This window comes from Bombus vosnesenskii, unplaced genomic scaffold, assembly GCF_011952255.1.
Source record: "Bombus vosnesenskii isolate JDL3184/JDL3185 unplaced genomic scaffold, Bvos_JDL3184-5_v1.1 scf7180000013266, whole genome shotgun sequence".
Lineage (NCBI taxonomy): Eukaryota > Metazoa > Arthropoda > Insecta > Hymenoptera > Apidae > Bombus > Bombus vosnesenskii.
Window position 1 is genome coordinate 4493356 of NW_022882926.1, and position 18242 is coordinate 4511597.

At 41.7% G+C, this 18242-nt stretch overlaps 1 protein-coding gene across 6 annotated transcripts in view; it reads right to left on the reverse strand.

Moving 5' to 3' along the window:
* Positions 1-311: 311 nt before the first annotated feature.
* The window catches only part of LOC117243533 (disheveled-associated activator of morphogenesis 1), a 43497-nt gene continuing 25566 nt past the window's right edge, over positions 312-18242 (reverse strand). For 4 of the 6 annotated variants that reach the window (XM_033511109.1, XM_033511108.1, XM_033511111.1 and 1 more), the window contains exons 2-12: positions 12585-12692; positions 5648-5956; positions 5334-5558; positions 4658-5255; positions 4302-4576; positions 3890-4222; positions 3328-3803; positions 2690-3126; positions 2273-2400; positions 2030-2200; positions 312-1945 (exon numbers count right to left, since the gene is read on the reverse strand). In XM_033511109.1, the coding sequence (XP_033367000.1) occupies positions 1679-1945; positions 2030-2200; positions 2273-2400; positions 2690-3126; positions 3328-3803; positions 3890-4222; positions 4302-4576; positions 4658-5255; positions 5334-5558; positions 5648-5956; positions 12585-12626 (3261 nt within the window). In that variant the 5' untranslated portion in view covers positions 12627-12692 and the 3' untranslated portion in view covers positions 312-1678. Of the gene's footprint in view, positions 1946-2029; positions 2201-2272; positions 2401-2689; positions 3127-3327; positions 3804-3889; positions 4223-4301; positions 4577-4657; positions 5256-5333; positions 5559-5647; positions 5957-12584; positions 12693-13140; positions 13414-14486; positions 14608-18242 lie in introns of those variants that run through there. The other 2 variants (XM_033511110.1, XM_033511106.1) reach the window with 2 other exon arrangements.

An 18242-nucleotide genomic window follows, 5' to 3' on the forward strand; every position in this document is an offset into this window, starting at 1 on the left:
AGTAACAATTCGTAGAAAATTATTTGCATATGCTTCGTATTCGATAACATGACGACATCTATAGAAGTGCAGGGAAATCGGTATTATGCTTGTCCTGCGGACATCCTATTGAAGTTCGCTCTTTACCCGTCGGTAATTTATCGGCAACCGGTATTTTTTGAATCACGAAAGATTAATATCGAAAAAAGAAAAGAAAAAGACTGAAATATTTAACGAACGAAAATTGGAAGCTGTTTCAAATAAAAGAACTTTTATTGATCAATAAAACCTTTATCTGACCAATAAAAAAAAATTAAGATAAAAAGTGCTAGTGAAGATTTGAATTTCACGTTTATTCGGTATATTTTATATATATATATTAATACATGTGACATTAAGGACGCAGTAATATATTATCGGGCTGCCGCCATCGACAAGAATAGGACATCGATACTGAATATTTACAAAAATACAAAAGCTTACAAAACATCGACTGCTATACAACGAACTCTTGTCTAATCGTTTCGCCTTCTCTGGTCTACACATCGAAAACTAACACGAATTCCATCAACGACTCGGCAATTATTAACGAGCTTCTAAATAATCTAATTAATTATTAGGTCCTTTTCTAAAATACAAAATCAGACTTGTAGGTTTCCCGAGGCTGAAATAGAGTTGCAAGTATGCAATGGCCCTCTCTGGTATGTTTCTCAGTATATAAAAAGAACACGCTGTTCTCAAAAAGCATCGAAAATTTCGGTAAGAATATTCGTCGACGTATGAAAATCGAAGTCTTTTCAAAATTGTAACAGGTCTATCGTTCTTAGGATCGCGTTGCGTTTTCTCTCTGTTCGTTACTTCTCCTTGGCCCGATCGCTACGATGTTCTTTCGTCGAAGTTTTGCAAATCACTGCCGTTAAACGCGGACTACCTTAATGAACAAACGCATAATGACTATATACAGAAAATTATCGCGTGATACCCTTGCCTGACTCGTAACACAAACGCTTTTTAACAATGTACAAACTTGCGTTCGCTCAGTTTTTCGATTTTGCAATTTTTATGCAATGTCGCTTAATTTTAATCGTCGTATACGATGATAAAAACACAAAATTCTATTTGGTTATCATTGTGTAAAAAAGTAAAGAAAGTATCGAAATTGAGTGCGCTAAAGCATCGTTAATCGTACGACGCTTTGGTCTTGTCAATTTAAAGATCGCGTTCTCACACGATTTCGTATTCCTGGATATTTCTTTGCAACATCGAACACAGTGTCAGATATGTGCAGGAATAACTGTAAAAACGAAACATGAGATTCGATTAAGAATATAAGGTGTATACAATTTTCCGAATTTATGATCGAACAAACTTCACGAAACATAATGCACCAAACGAATTACGGTCGGTGAATTAGGAAGACTTTAGAGATAATGAATTAAAGAGAAATTACATCCGAAGATAATACTACGTAATCGATGAAGGAATTTACGAAAAGTAAAAGTTTCGTAGTCTTCATTTTGTTATTCTATTTACACGTTTCGTACTTAATCCGTATCCGTTATTTCGATTCTCTCCTTTATTCCTACAGGGGAATTGATTTCCTTCAACGCAACATTCATGTTTCCTTTCTATCACATATTGTTTAAATCGTAAAATGATTCGAACGACGTTAACGTCACTAGCAATTCCAGAAAAGATTTCAATGTCTTTCCCTGGAATCTTCTCTGTGCGCGCTGTGTCTTCGCGATTCTTGGCCGCTCGGAGTCACAGGTCTGCGCTTTGATCTTTTAAATTTCGCGATATCCTCTCCGAAAACGTCGCCGGTTCGAAGAGCCGATATCAAGTCATCGAATTCACCCTTATTGTCATTCTGTCCATTGCTATTGGCTTCGTTCTTTTTGCTCAAGGAGATACTGTTCAATATTCCCTCGCGAGAATTCTTTCTTTCCATTGTCCTCTTCCGAAGCTAATATAAATTATTTCAAAGAATAAGATTACTCAAGGATTAGCGCAGAAGAAATACAACGCGAGTATCTCGCATTTTACGTACCTCTTGTTCTTGCTTTGCTCTTCGTTCTTCTTCCTCTATCTTCTTCCTCATATTTTCCACGTCTTGTCTGGCTTCAGCTAACGCCTGTAGGAAGTTTTCAAAAATGCCAAAGAACTCGTCTGGCTGCACGCCTGCTGAATCTTCGCCAAACAGCCTCACTGCTCGGTCAAACTATTCGCAGAAATTTCAGTCAATGGGTGAAAGAAACCTTGGCAACTGTATACAACCAGTCTGGAAACTTACTCTGGTCTTCATATCTTGGAACAGATCCTCCGCTTCCGCTAACCTACATGTAGCCTGTGCCTGGAAATCTCTCATTGCTGGTAAGAACATGTCTCCTTGAAGTACTTGAGACTGACCACGGTGGAATTCTAATAAAAAGTCGATAAAATTAAAGCAATCGTAAAACATAACATTAGGTTGTCCGAAAAGTGTCTTTCTTTTACAGACATGTCTTTTACAACGGCGCATCTTTATACAAACACGAAACCTAATCTGTCGATCGTTGTGATCTTTATTTTGGGGGAATAAAATGGGTCATACGTAATTCGATAAAATAATATAAAACGAAAAATGTTGCGCGTCCATTATTTTCTTATAAAAAGAAAGAAACTTTTCGTACGACCTAATAGTATTAATCAAGGCAATTACGAAGCATACCTATTTCCCTTTGAACGTCCTGAAGACCATTTTTCAAATTAGCCACCTCTTTCTGCAGATCAGCCATGCTAACTCTAGCTGCGGTTCGAACATGAGGCATATCCTCCTCGATATCCAACACCTCTCTAAACCTAGACTCAAGGATTTGAACCAAATAGTGCAGCAAAGTCGTGCCTTTGGAGCAAGAAGACTTGGTATCGACTAGACGATTCAAGGAAGCTAAGCGGAAACCGCAGGCATTCCCGCGAGCGTTTCCGCGATTTACGTAATTCCCTAGAGCTAAGACCAATTCCAGGAGCTTTCTAAGTCGCCGGGACCTGGCCACCTGTCGACTAGCTTCGAGCACCGCACGCATTCTCGGTGTCAATTCCGCAATGCTGGCAGCGAATTTCTTTTTGTAGTGAAGAGATCGTAATCTTTGCTCGTAATGCGGCACTCTGAAACGTGGATATCAGGAAATATCTTTTTAGAATGTCACCGAGTATTATCTGATCAAGTTTTATACCAGCGCAACGTATATACGATACTCCGTTTGTTTCGTTTGTCATAAATATTCGATTAAACGTTTGGTATGCATCGGCAAAAACGTTATTTCTGGAAAAGAAAGGATCAACGATAGGAGGTATAGATCTACGTACTTGGATATTTGGTATAAGAAACAATCGGCCCTGTTCTGAAGCTCTTTCTGATGTATGTCTAAGAGAGCAGCTTCTTCAGACGATGGGATATACTTCAATAGTTGTTCAACCATGTCTATGTGCAGAATATTCTGTTGGTCCATAGAGAGGATGGTTCTAGTGATCTCGTTGTCGGACATTTTCAACTTGGACAACAAAATCGTGCAGTTCTGAGCTCTCCTCGAATCAATCACTGACATGGTCTTCTTGTTCTTTCCTAGGGTTCGCAGATCTTCGATCGAACCCTCCGCGGACACTCCGTTCTTTTGATAAGCGCAAAAGATTTTATCGATCGATTCTAGATCCATGACGTTATATAACTTCGTGTCATCGAGTTCCGACCATATAGTGCCTTGCAACTTTTGCTCCGGTATCTTCGACCAATTAAAGGACTTCAAGGGATTGCTCGGTTGAGGAACATTCTTGATTATCTCCACCTGGATACGTTTAATTCTTTTCATTATTCAATGTACTGCGGTAACTGAGAAAGTTGGCAATTGTTAAAGATCAAAGGTTATCCTACCTTCATCGGAGGAGGAGCTGCGGGCATTAGGCAAGGAGGTGGTGGAGGTGCCAAGGGCGGAGGCGGGGGCGGGGGTGGCATTGGTTTGGCTTCAACCTTCTCAAGAACCTCGTCCTCGACGATTTTAATCGTCGCTTTCGCATCGTCCGGTAAGCTTCCGGAAGCTACCAATTGTTCCAGCCTCTTCCTCTCCGATTTCTCGTTGTTTATCTGTCGAGATAGCGTCTCGACGTTGTCTTGCAATTCTGAAATCCTCTGCTTCGTCTCTATATGCATCGACGTCTCCTTCTCGAGGCGTTCTTTCACCCTTGCCAAGCTGGCCTCTATATCTTCCTAGAAAGGTAGGTCAGGTCACGGATGAGAACAAGAGCGGACAACGATCTCAATTTGGCAAGACAAGACGATAAATTACTTTCTCTTGTGTTCTTAGATCTAACTCTTGTTCCTTCTTGGCTAGTCTACTCGACATGTCGGAATTTTCTCGCTCCAACTCCTCTGCCTTTTTCCTGGCCGCGACGAGTTCTTCTTCCTTTGCGAGCAAATGAACAATTTCCTTCACGTTGATCTCAATCGGCGCGACGTCGGGATTCCTTGTGACACCTGTATCATTTCCTTCTGACTGGAGAACGATTTGTTGCACGATCCGATCGAACAGTAGCCAGTGTTGAGGATGGGAGCCATAATCGACTGGAAGTAATAGAGAAATAACAGATAAACATCTTCCTTTTCAAGCGAGTAGTACGAGTAAGTGAAAAGAAGATATCTTACGAGGTAATAGAAGACAGTGTTCCAAAAGACTCAACAAATGAGGATACGCAGCGGTATGACTGAGCTTTCTCCTCAATAAATCGAACATCGCCGTAGCGCTCTTCGTGTCCACGTGTTCCTTTTCGAACTTCCTCGCCAACTCCTTCTCGTCTTCGTTTCTCACCATTTCAAAGAAATCCAAATGCCTATCTAACGTCTCATTTTCATATTTTCTAAGCTTTTCGATAATCGGTTGAATACCGAGCATCAATAATTCGTATCTTAGGTGTAACCTAAACTCCAAAGTCACTTGACCTGGTCCATAATTCAACACCGCGTTAATGAACGACATGATCGCCGTCTTCAGAGACAGATTGTCTTTGTAGATACCGAAGTTCTTGTCCAAATCGTTTATAATACTTTGGAAACGTGTTCGTTCGGAATGATACTGCTGGAAATGTAGCATAGCTTCCAAGACTTTTCGATGACCACCTGGAACCAGGCAAACAGCGCCCAGAATTTCGAGAACGGATATCTTCGTCTTGATGTTTTCAGTCGCCAGCGACTGGGATATCGTATTGATGGCAGTAGGGTGCGCCAGTACGTGTGCTCTTCCATTCTGCAAAGACGATTAGAATTTCGATAGAACTTCTCGCTTAAAAGTGTTCAGTGATCAATTATTACAACCTAATCCTACCGAATTGTTCATCAACGCCTTCAAACACCCTATCACACTTGTATGAAGGTTGCTGTTAGCTGCCTCCGCGTCCATAGTTCCAAGAACTTGTAACAGAGCATTCAATCCATCGAGTTCTATAAACCTGAGCACGAAACTATGCGGCTGCGTCCTCAAAGCGGTCTTTAGGGCTTCGGTTTGTCGCATCTGATTCGAAACTTCTTCGCCCTCTTCGGGAAAAGGACTCTGAAATTAATAAGTTCTTCATTAACACAAATATTAATTCATTAGTTAACAATGAAATGTTCACACATGAAAAATCACGAAATAATTACACTAGCTATCGTCTTCAGTCTGTTGATATAATCCTCGGGATCCCCGCTCAGATCTGTAGTTCTGAGTCCACCATTCTCAAGCGTGCCGTTACCTTTCCTGGAGCAATATATCTGCCACTTTTTGTTCGCCGGAAGTGCCAGAACTGCCTGTCGGTTGGCCTGGGTCAGGTCCAGCTCGTCGACCAATTCGAGGAACATCTTGTTCAGTTCTTCCTCGGCAGGCATCGGCAGGGTGGGCGTCATTGCTTGAAGCGTGAGCGTACCCGTGTGCTCCACAACGCAATACGTGATTTCCGGTGGCTCGTCATCCTGTATGTAGAAGAAACATAGCCATATTTTCAGTCAGCTGTTGCAACCGCTGCTTTCATAGATAATCATTTGGTTTTCCTGCAGGCCTGTTTTTGCAGGATACGAGAGGCAAGATGATGAAGATGAAGATGATGATGATGATGATGATGATGAAAGGAGCAATAAAACGGGGAAGCAATTGTTACTTCGTTGCCGCTCAACGCGGAAGGATTTCATGGAGACGTTATTTTAATAATCGCACAGGAAATGCTAAAAATTGAGAAAAATGTCACGGAATTGGGTTCGACCTGTTTCGTTTAAACATCGCCAGATATTTTTGACTTTCCGTGAAAACCGATTGGGAACGAAGACGATCGAGGGTATGTAACCAGGTCTTGACCTTATTGAAGACGAGCCTCGGCATTAAATCGCGGAGTTGGCTGCTCGTCGAGATGCCGCTGTGAACCAACTTTACATGTGTACAGTGTGCGTGATCGACGATCAAACACGAGACGCCTTTTATATCGAACTTGTATCAAATATTTTGCATAAAAATATCGTCATGAACTTCGATACATATTAATGGTATGCTATATTTATCAAATTATTACGATGTTCGAGTTATACTGCGGTCCAGTTCAACCTCTATTTGCGATACTCGAAGGACCATTAACTTCGTGCACTGTACCATTCTCGTGCCTCTCTCGCTTGGCTCGAGCAGTCAGAACCAGAGGCAGCAAAGGTCAGGGGACCGGCTCAGGCACTGGATTCCTAAGGTACTTTCACACGTGACTAGGAAATTACCTATATTCACGTACCAGGCCGTCGATTTATTCTTCGCAAACATCATGCTACGACCAAGAATATGCGTGCCATTTAAAATATTTATCGTTCGCTGAGCAACTTCGTGCAAGCTTATGGTTCACGTGATGTATTTTTCACATATTCGTTGTGTTTGACCGTTATCACGAAGCGATAGGAAGAACTGTGTTAAGATAATAGTCAGTGCGAGAAACTAAGAATATTAGCAGTGTTAACAGTCTGTTGACAAGAGCATCGTCAAACTATTTGCACCATAGTTTACATAGTCAATTCCGCATTGCTGTAGAAATGCATAGATTTATCGTGTAGATAGCAGAAATAATTACTCGGTTTTTATTCTAAGAGGAATTTTCTCAATATAACAATCGAAATTTTCCCAATCCGCTCCTAACCAATTTCCCGATCGTCCAACGCTCAATTTCCTCAAAAGTCGCTTGCAACATCCAGCATCCCTCAATTCGTTTCAGGTTAACGCTCGCGGCGCGTTCACGCGCGATACTAGCACGTGAACGCGAAATAAGAGGAGATGCCATAAAGCGTGACACGCGACCGCCTGCCGGCACGCACACGTGAGTTTCAGCGTAAAAAGGCGAAGGAGGTCGGTCAGTTCGGAGCTGGATTCGTCGAGTTTACGCGACAGACTCCCTCCAACGGCCACCTTCCTCGTAGGACGAAAGTCTATCCACCGTGACGAATGCGTCGAGTAAATAACATGGATAGATTCCTCGGCGAAAAATCGAGATGGTAATGTATCGCTTGGCTAGGGTTTCTCCGCTTTGAGCAACGCGGTTCATACGGTGTTCACACGTAAGTAGATTTATCGTTTGAGAACTGCTGAGAAAACACACGGTAACCTGCGACAAACTTCGTTAAACTCCTTCGTATCACAAATTTTATTCTTACTAACAAAACGATTTTCTTTACGAACTTCTTTAAACTTAATTTTCAAATTGGAAGACATATATCGTAAATCATGGTTTGCTATAAAATCTTTATCAACTACGTTGTCTTTGGTCAAACAGAAGATAGGTTTAAAGAATGTGATGTGTCATGATTACGAACGACGCTCTGGGTGAAAGATCTCGGCCGATCACTGGAAAGCCCGACATCAACGCGAATCCCAGTATCGATCACCACCCTGCTCGTAAACGACCACGTGTTCAACGTCCGCACGTAATAAACTTTGTTATTGCACTATGTTGAGAAGATGATTATAAAATATAACCTGACGTTGTACGGAACGCAAACGACCGCTGAATGCAGTTCCGCGTCCTACCTTCTCATAAGCATATTTTTCCTCCGGCATCTCTCTGTTGTAGCTTGATAACAGGCGTAATCCGAGGCACGATCTTGGAAGCAACGTTATAACTGTATAAAGTGACCCGATTTAGCGCAACCACATATTCATCGGCTGCACGCGATGTGATTTATAATCGGTCGGCTTGAAACGAAAGCGAAATATTATACGCGCTCGTGTCACGAACTCGTCTCGATGATAACTTCCTTGCAATTTCCAGGGATCTAACCTTAGATGAACCTTGGAATGTAACTCACCACCTAAGCACGTCGAACCAATTGATTCGAATTTACTGGCATTGCACTTGGCAAGGAGATCTATAGATTCTGTTTTTGTTTCACTGTACGGGTTGCCTTCCGGTGGAAAGGGAACACGTAAAAGTACCTCTCGCGCAGATCGTTTCAGGTTTAAGGACACCCACGCCCGCGTGGGCGAGTAGGTTGTCAACGTAACACGGAAATTAAGCGCAATGAGATTTGCAGATATGGCATACTGTCTACTCTTTATAGGTCTCGTAGCATGATCACGTGCTAATACTCGTTGAAAACTAGTTTCATCGTCGATAGATACTTTTTGTAACACACGATAGCCCAGAAAAAAATTACTCGTTGTGGTCGGAGAGGAGAATAAAGTCAATATACGGTGCGGATTAGTTTGCAAATGCTGTAAGTTTTTAAAAAAAAGATTCAGAATCGTTCGAACAATCGTGATGTAATTTCGAAAGATCGCGAAAGAAAGTCATTACGCCCGTATTCTATTCTGCATCTTGAAGAAATTGCAGAAGCTTCGAAGCAAATGGAACAGATGGGCGATGGGAAACAACGTCGGCAATCGAGTTGCTCTCTGCGGATAGCACATACGCTTCTTCGGAAGCGTCGAGTTCGCAATAAACCGATGAGGTTGAAGTGGCTCGGAAGCCTGGCAAGAAATCCCCTGGGACGTGATCGCGTCAAACCCGCCGGCATTAGCATAATTTTTTCCGTTTCTCGCCGCGAATAGATCTTGAAGCGATTCTACGAACTGAATTTCTTGTCAAATGATGCTTATACGTCGCGGAACAGACGATACTCTCTCGTTCGACTACTCTACAGCCTCGAAGTTCGCACGAGAAATGCCGATCTAAACATCGCGGTCGTGGGGTTGCTTACAAAGGTAATTTAAGCGTCGTAAAACCGAAAAATGTGGTCGAATTCTTCAAAACGTTACAGAAGAGTAGAAAATTGTCTAGAAACGAATCAAAAACTTGTAGCATTTGAAGCAGAGAAAATGACTTGGGTAGCCTACCATTTTGCAAACGTAGAAGGAACGAAGATACGAAAGATACGAAAGAATTTTAAGAAACATTTTCCCGATGCGTTTACGTTCGCCTTCGTCGCGCGTCATCCACTGCATATAACTTTAGAGGCAATCAGAAGTAGACGACTTGAACGGTAAGAAGAATGAGCGATAAAATTGTTAGTACGATCGACGAATAGCGAAGGATCCGAGACGTCAAAATGAACAACGTTGAGACATGCAAATCGAGCAACAGGCATCCGAGTCCAATGATCCCCTAAGAAAAAGCCCGGTGAGGAGCGCGTTTTCATCGTTTCTTACGCTTCCGTTAGCACCGCGGTAAGCGTATATATATGTAATAAATTCCAGTATCGTCGATAATTGAAAGCGTCGCCGCGAAACACGTAAAGAACGCTGTGTTCCACCAGTCACACGCGATACCGATCGTTTGTAGACTTTCCAACGCGCCGCTTGCTACCTTCTATGGCGCATTCCATCGGATCTCTCGTTCGACAGATCTGCCGCTTGAAAAAACGACTACAGAACCTTCGAGGATGCTGGAAATACGATTATGTTCACCGTAGAGTATCAGACTCCTTTTCCTCTCTGGACACGCCCTGTAGTACTACGGAACCGCTGAACAGGGTTGATCGGCATAATGGAATCTACGGGTCATAGGATTCCCTCAAGGACGACTGGATGGGAATCGCGATGGATTCCTCCTGGAAGTGGACACACGTTTCTCTCTTTTTTTTTAGTCGATTCCAAGGAACAACGATGTTATGGTCGTTCGTGAAATACGAAAGAAGTGTTCTCGAATGTGGATCTATGGATATGGAAGAATCGTCGAAAAACGAGAATACCATACACTTTCTGAGCTATTAACTTTGAGCCAAGCTTCCTCTTTGCTTTCTACAGTATGAGCATTTATGAACCGAAAAACCAGTGCCTTGAATAAGGCGTCCATTATTAAATTAAGACATAAACTATGAATGAGTTCGTCAGTTGTCGACGATATATGCTATCGAGTTATCGATCCTACTTATCGCAATTGTGATATCTGAAAAATCTCTCACTGGTATTTAATATAGGAATATAAGATGAAAAAGACGCGGATTGTTTCACAAGATTGAGGTCGATGCGTTTCTTTTTATTACAATGATTTGGGTCCTGCGTTTAATCAATTGGTCATCGTCGCTGTCGCTCTTGCGTTCAAAGTTAATTACGTTGACCGTTGTACCGTGTCAAAGAGGCGATATAAATGCATGAGAAAGTTTACTATCTTCGACTACAACTTCGGTCGTCACGTCTTTCTATCGCCCAAAAAAGTTACGTGTCAATTTTGTCAAGACATTCCAAATAGATGAAGGAATAAAAAGAATTTAATAGTTTTACTTTAAAAAAACGTAGAGACGTAAAGTTTAGTAGTGCAGCAATAAACAATATTGACAATATATTTCGTATTGCAATCTTCTTTCCTTTCTATTTTAGCTTGGAAGATACCTCTTAACTATAAAGCATCATCACCGCGCGATCTTCTTGTCACAAGAAGAAACCACTTTTTAATCGATCAAAGTGCATTCGAAAGTGGTCATCTTCAAGCTTCATCGATTCTCAAAAGGAAGTTGAATTTCCTTTATCGAGGGGGACATCTGTACCGTCACGGGCCACGCAGTCAAAGACCCAGGATGTCTGGATAATTTGTATGAAGAAGATGCACCGGTTCGTGACAATGCGATCTCTCGTTCAAAGTATTTTGAACAGACATTGCACATATTTTTCGTCGTTGATTCGCGTCCACCTTGCGATGACCACTGAATTATTTATCACTTAACGGAGACAGGGAAATGTATAGTTTTGATTTCACATGGAAGCATTGGTGTCAGGATTTATTGGAAATCCTTCTTGTCAGATTTACAACGTCATTTGTCGTTGCAGCTCATATAGAATAGCAAAAATTCTCAACGACAGAATAAAAGCAACATTTTTCGTTTATGATCGTTCATTCTTACATAGCAATAAGAATTATACGAATTTATGTTGCATCACAACGTAATGAGATTCGTCGATCTGAACATAATGGAACATCTCGCGCGTTGAACGCATCGAGTAACGCAAGGAATCGTTTCAGCATCTAATTTTTAGCAGCACTTCCGGCGGCTTTCCGGTTCAGAAGAGATCGTGACCGATTTATAACTCATTTATATGCCATAATTGCATGCTCGTCCAGAATGCAAAGAAGAAGCATCGAACTTTGCTAATGATCCAATCTTCAACACTTTCGATTCCGATACCGATTCGCCTTTCTCCTTCGACCAATTCCTAAGTTTCGTATCAAAATTATAGCTTAGATTCGCGTATGCGATTAATCCGATTATATGCTTATCGCGATTTGAAGTTTCTTTAGACGGTGTCACGAGCTGTTTACGGAACGAAGAAAGTAACCGGTCTCTCCTCGACCAAATAGAAATCCCAGTGAAATTATACGGACACGGTCGAGAACGTTCCCTTTCGGGATCAAAAAGTCTGGGAATCTCGACGACTCGAACACGCGCTGGCAACGCACACGTGTTGCTTTTGCATTGCAGATGTCATTCGAGAATGCTTTGCATTTATGGGTGTGTGCCTGGCACGATGATTTAATACGGCATCATCTCTCTGCTCGTACGGGAATTCGACCGATCCAAACGAGTCATCTTGACGCGACTTAGCATCGTTTCGACTCTTCGGAAAAGCGCCGTCTCTACGTGTATTTTGTTCTCGTTCAAACTATTCTACCTTGACTTACGCAACTACTTCCTAATGACAATCTGCTTCGTAGAAGTTCAGGTAATCAGTTCTCGTTTGCTAGTTACCGATTCGAGCGAATAGAATGCGGAACCGCATTTGCGGTAGGCACGAAATCGATTCTCGCCCGCCGCGATCCACTAATTGTTCTCGTTCAAGCGTTTCGTTATGCTTCTATTTTCCGATTGTTTTTATTTGCAAATATTTGCGCCGTAATAATAGTACCGTTTGCAGAATGGTTAAGTAGAATTAACGAAAGATTCGTTACGCTTACAAATTGGAGAAAAGTTCTTATCGATCGTACGCGTTTCGCCGAGAAAATATGAAACGAAACACATATAATTTTTGTTCGGCCAGCCGATAGACAGCGCATCGGCAAACTCGGACAAATTATAGGGTAACTCATAATTGCTGTAAAGACTTGTTTGGTTGGATGGAGTTTCTAATTGTAGCAACTCTCGTTCTTACCTGAAGGCAACCGCAGAAAGACTTTTTCACCCGCGATGGCATCGTCTGGCAGCGACCCACGAATTCCTTCAAGGGCTGTGGACTCTTCACTGGACAGCTCGGAATCCTCTGCAAGTCAGAAAACGTCCCAATCACTTAATCGATTCGCCGATAAAATGTCACGATACTAAATTTTCCAATCGATATTCGGACAAAGAAGTTTCCTAAAAGATTACGAGCTTTAGGAATCGCGTTTCGTCGTAAAGACGCGCCTGTCTAAAACGAAAAACATTGCCTTTCACTCGCTTTTGTCCAATATGAATTCCTACGGTACCAAACGTTATAAAAAGAACAGGTAGGGCAACTTGTTACGGAACCTGAACGTAATGCAGCTCTTGTATGACAGCGTCGTAACGATGCGATGATTGGTTTGTCATTCGTGTTACGCAAAAATTCATTCTATTCCTCGTCGTAATTACGACATTTTTTTCAAATTCTAAAAGAACCCAACACAGTCACAGATTTATGCTATGCACCGGTAATTAACCCAACATAAATTCACTTCACGAACACCTACTGAAAAGAATCTCGAGGTCCAACCGTCCTGTCCGGGTTCCGGACAGGGCTCAATTTCCTCGTGTTGGTTAGTGGACGACATGCGGCTGATTCGATGATAACACTTTTATTTCTCCAACGAAGGATAGGAAGGCCGAAGGCGACGACACGGTACTGATCGTAATGGAGAGCGCAATTACTCGCGAATTTCACTTTTGCACGTTCAAAGTATGGGCGCATCAGAGCGCCGGCGAGACTGCCTCTTGGCTGATGAGCCGAAGAGTCTCGAGCCGACAACGAGGTCGAGTCAACGAAGTCCCTCTTATCGTACCGTCGAATTTCTTATCGCCACGCACGGAAAAATAAAGAACGCCGGTAATTTTTGCTAGTGGGTTATCGTGCAGGTATATATGAATATGTTTGCGGTCTCCTTCGTCAAAAAGTATTGATAAACGACCATTGTACAGAAGCAAAATTAATGTCTGGAATTCTCCGACAGAAGGTATGCCTGCGATGTACCTTTGTAAAATTTGGAACAGTAACATAGTGAAAGATAAGAAGCGACAACTGATTATTGAGTTTTACCCGATGACTGATCGTTTTCAGCAAATGGTACAACCTTATCTCACGTCTGTTATCACGTGCTATGCCAACTGCGCGTCCCAGCAAAATGTGCCCAGACGTTGGGAAAACATCAACGGAGAAACTCGAGACGCCGAGTCACTCGAAATTCAGCCTCTTTTCACTCTTACTTTATTGCGTATCGATGATCTAAAAAAATGTAGCTTCTATAGTCGCAGCTACTTTTCACACTGTCGTGGAAATTTATGGCTGTGCCGATTATCCTCGTTATTGTATTTTCACGATATCATTCAACGACGAATACGAACATCTACACCTTAATACCTTTCTCTTGGAAAGCATAAACTCCGGTTAGACTCGAGGATCCAGCTAGGTTTTCTCAATTAATTCAGCAGGTCTGCGTGTGACGCATAGACGTTACTATGTAGCCGAGGACAGCATCGTTCCCTTTATTTCATGGAACAGCTGTTGCCCGAGGTAATTGTAACCTTCTATGAGCCGTTAGCTGGAGCCTCGTGTAACGAGAATGTTGTACACACATAACCGTCGTTCGCGAGTATGCGGCTACTCACGATGGTCGAGTATCGTGGCAACGTTTCGTGACGTGCAACATTATCTGCTTTGCGAAATTCATCTTCCCTCGAGCGGAACCCTTTGTGGAAATTCTATGTCACCGATGGACTCGATTCTTCCGTCATAGAAATCGCTTTCGTTTCGCGTCGTAGTTCGCGTTTCTATCGGAATGCGGGTCGATCGAAGAAATGGAAAAAATATCGACGGACTAACCTGCTAACTGCTTCGTTTGAGGAAGACTTACTGGTACGGATATGTAATACGTATGTAATGGGAATTCTTCGATAACTGATAGTTTGCCGAAGACAATATTTACGATACATACTTTCGTGAACAGACTCAGCAAGGTTGCACGATTTAATCTACGCCTAAATCGTTTCCTCGTAAGACACCGAGACACGCCAGCCTGTCACGGGTTACAGATTCGCAACTGTAAATACAAATAGGTCAGTGGTTCTCAAATTGCGACACGATTGTACAGCATTAACTATTGCTCGATTCAGAAATGTAAACTATATTTGATTTGACAGAATAACTCAATCATGTACAAATATCAGAGTAGACATTCGATCTAAACGAAGTGAAATCCAAGAACGGATTGTTGGAAGAATATATCGAAGATGAGACCCAATTTGTTTACATAATCGCGTCAGTGGTGCAATGAGTTTTGCAATCGCAATTTCTGAAGGAAATCATGCTCGAATAGTCGATTGGACGAAAGAAAATCGTGAAATGAATGACGAACGGTCATGTAATCGATGGCATTTGAAAGGCACCGATTAATTCTGCGCTTCATTAATCGTCCGGATACGAGAAATGTCGTTGAGTGGGCCATAGAATCGGACAGATTTTCACCGTAGTATGGATCGCATCCTGGATAAAAGGTGCCTCGAAAGCGCGGGTTCTGTCAATGGTCGTTTCGGCCCGCATAAAATGAGGCCTCTGCGTGCGGAGCACAGGTAAACTTTCGAGTTTCGTCTCGCGTGAATCGATGCATGGGACACGTGGTAATCATCGCCTCTTCGATTCGAAGAAACGAGGGCAATCATGGAATCCATGACTTTGTTATTACAACTATTACCATTAACTGGTAGTGGGAAATCTTGGTAGTGCCGTGGTGAGTTTACGTTGAAAATAAAGAATATTTACATTGATAAATTAAATATACAGGGATATTCGAGAAATGGGGTCAACTTATACATTTTACTCAAGTGAACGCAGAGATGACTGAACGAAAAGTTAAAAGGTTTAATTAAATATATTTCTTAAGCAAAACGACGCAAGCGATAGAGCCGATCTTCTATTTTATTTCGTTAAATAAAGGAGCAGCTATACGAATGTGATAGCTGAGTTTCATTGGAGAAAAAGGCGTCGTATAAGAGTACAACGCTCATTGAACCGTTCAACTCTTTCTTTGGTTTTCTAGATTCAGCGTGGAGAATCTAATATCTAAAAACTCGTAGCCTAACCTATTTAAATTGATCGAACGATGTACAGTTATGAACAATGGCGAGAAATGTATGTCAGCCAGATTGAAAATTGGATTCGCGCACGAAATGTCTAACAGTTGACTGGAAACAGAGTTTCCACGGCCATTTTCTCTTCTTCTCCCTCGTTCCTTTGATCGTTGCCAAAAATATACACGGCTTCTGGGAAGTAGATTCCATCTAGCGGAGGAACACGTTGGAATTCAAAAAACTCGAACAAGAATTTTCGTGTAAATGAATGAAATCGAACACTAGAGCCATTTGGACTTTGTCGTCTCTTACGAAAATAGAACGCGTGAGGCTGGGAATTTATTTCATTTCGATATCATTTATAATATTGTATCGATAAAGCGGTATCGATTAATTGGGAACGTGTTATCAAACAGTTATCTCGCGATTACGTCGCTTCGACCGAAATTTATATGTTCCACCGTGAATTTCAATGCTGATTTAAGAGCTTAGAAAACAGTCGATTAAGGAATGCCTTTTGATTATGTATCACGCGCGCAATTATGACATTAACCTTAGAAGAGAAACTCGCTGGTCTGAAGATTCTAATTTCGATCGGAGCCGGGAGAGCCGCGTAGTATTTCATATGTTGATTTATATTTAGATAGGACGATGCACAAAGAGTTGAGAGCAGCTTCGAATCGGGTTATTAAACGGATGTGTCTATGTATCTCGAACCGATTGCAACGTGATTCACGTGGTGCCTAGGAGGATAAAATTGCAAGAAGCCATCGTCGCTGACATGATAATTTATCAGTGAAAATAAGGCAAGCGTCAACATTTGCATGCTGCAATGATTGAGATATAAGTCTTTAAAAAACGGGGCTTTCGCCTCAAAGAAGATAAAAGATAGAATCTATATGAATATAGCGAGTTTTCATTTGTTCGATCATTAATTCGCATTTCCTAATATTTCTATTAAACAAGCTGAGCTAATCGGACAGAAAGAGGACGAGGGAATAGCAAAACGAGCTTCGAATCTCACGGCACCGGTTATCCGGTCTCGATAGCTATTCTTCATGACCTCCCGCCACTAGAAATCTCGACGTTAAACACTCTCGCGTGATTTGTCATCGTAGATCGCCTCGTGCATCATTCGAGAATGTTAATTGCGAACGGCTTCGTGAGACAGGCTGCACGAGATTACTCTTATTGCGCTCGATACACGCGTTCGAGGATGTACATTTTCAGAAAAGGAGAACAAAAGATACCTAAGTACGACTTAATAGAGCTAAGATCCTCCTTAGTCTCGTCATCGTCGTGTTAATCGTGTTATGATTGCTGCAATTTTGCAGCAATTCAAGGTTTGCTGAAGTAATTAAAAAACGCAGTCGATTATAATTCGAGATACGGAAATTTCCCACATTCATAGAAATGTACAGAAGAAATCGTAGGATCAAAATTGTAACAATTTGTGGAAAGTCTAAAAGCAGCTTTCCAACGTCAGGAAGGGACATAAATCCGATGATTTACGGGATGCTTGGAAAGAAAACGAACCAGAATGTTTGAGTCTAGCCTGAATGTGACAGCTTCGGTGATCGATCTACAGACACCACCAGATATCTTTGCACCGCATTTTTTAAATGGACTACTATGTGTGTGAGAGACGTCAAAGATAACTTAAAATGGTGACCATGTTGATGTTGATGGGAAAAAATGTTCCAGCGAAAGATTTTGGAATTTAAATCTATTCAACCAAGGTACATAGTTTCGTTTCGTTCCTCAAGGAAAACATGTTTAGGGATTCGTAATAAGATATTTTCGAATGGCATTTGCATGTGAAAATTTGTTTCTGAAATGGTAATTTCAGTAACTGTTTCCATAGACAGCTATTAGCCTAGTGGAATATTTGTTTCTATCCGTGTGAGCGCTGTTTGCGCGTTAAAATAGTCAGATCGATAAATTTCAAATTGATTGATCTTTCTACGCCAGGAAACAAAGGACTCTTTATTAAGTCTTTTTATTAAGTCTTTTTATTGCTGTTCACCTTTAGTTGAATGTTTCATCTCATAACCCATAAAAACGAACGTCGGTTTGTAACAACCGGCACAATAAAACCAACACTTGTATCTGATTAAGTTTTTACGACGGAAAGCCACGAATTCCTTCCTGTTACGATTAGAATACGAACAAACTAGGCCAAACTCCATTCAAGAATTCGATTGGATTCCCTTTGATAAAATAAACACGCAACAAAATTCCGTTTCTCTTCAGGAAGTAAAACACGGATTGTTCTCTCATTTCTAAGTAAGAATTCCCGGTGTCCACTCCAGAAGGATCGTGTGCAAAACAGGGAGAAAGCGAGGTCTAAAGAACCTATTCTTCTACTATGTTAAGTGATTGCGATACCCGTTCCGGATATGGAACGCATCGATCAATCGGCGCCGATAAGGGAGGGCACCCAAAAAGTTTCACTCGCCGAATATCTTCGGTGAGAGTTCGGGCTAAAGAGAGACACCTGTTCGACCGGGAG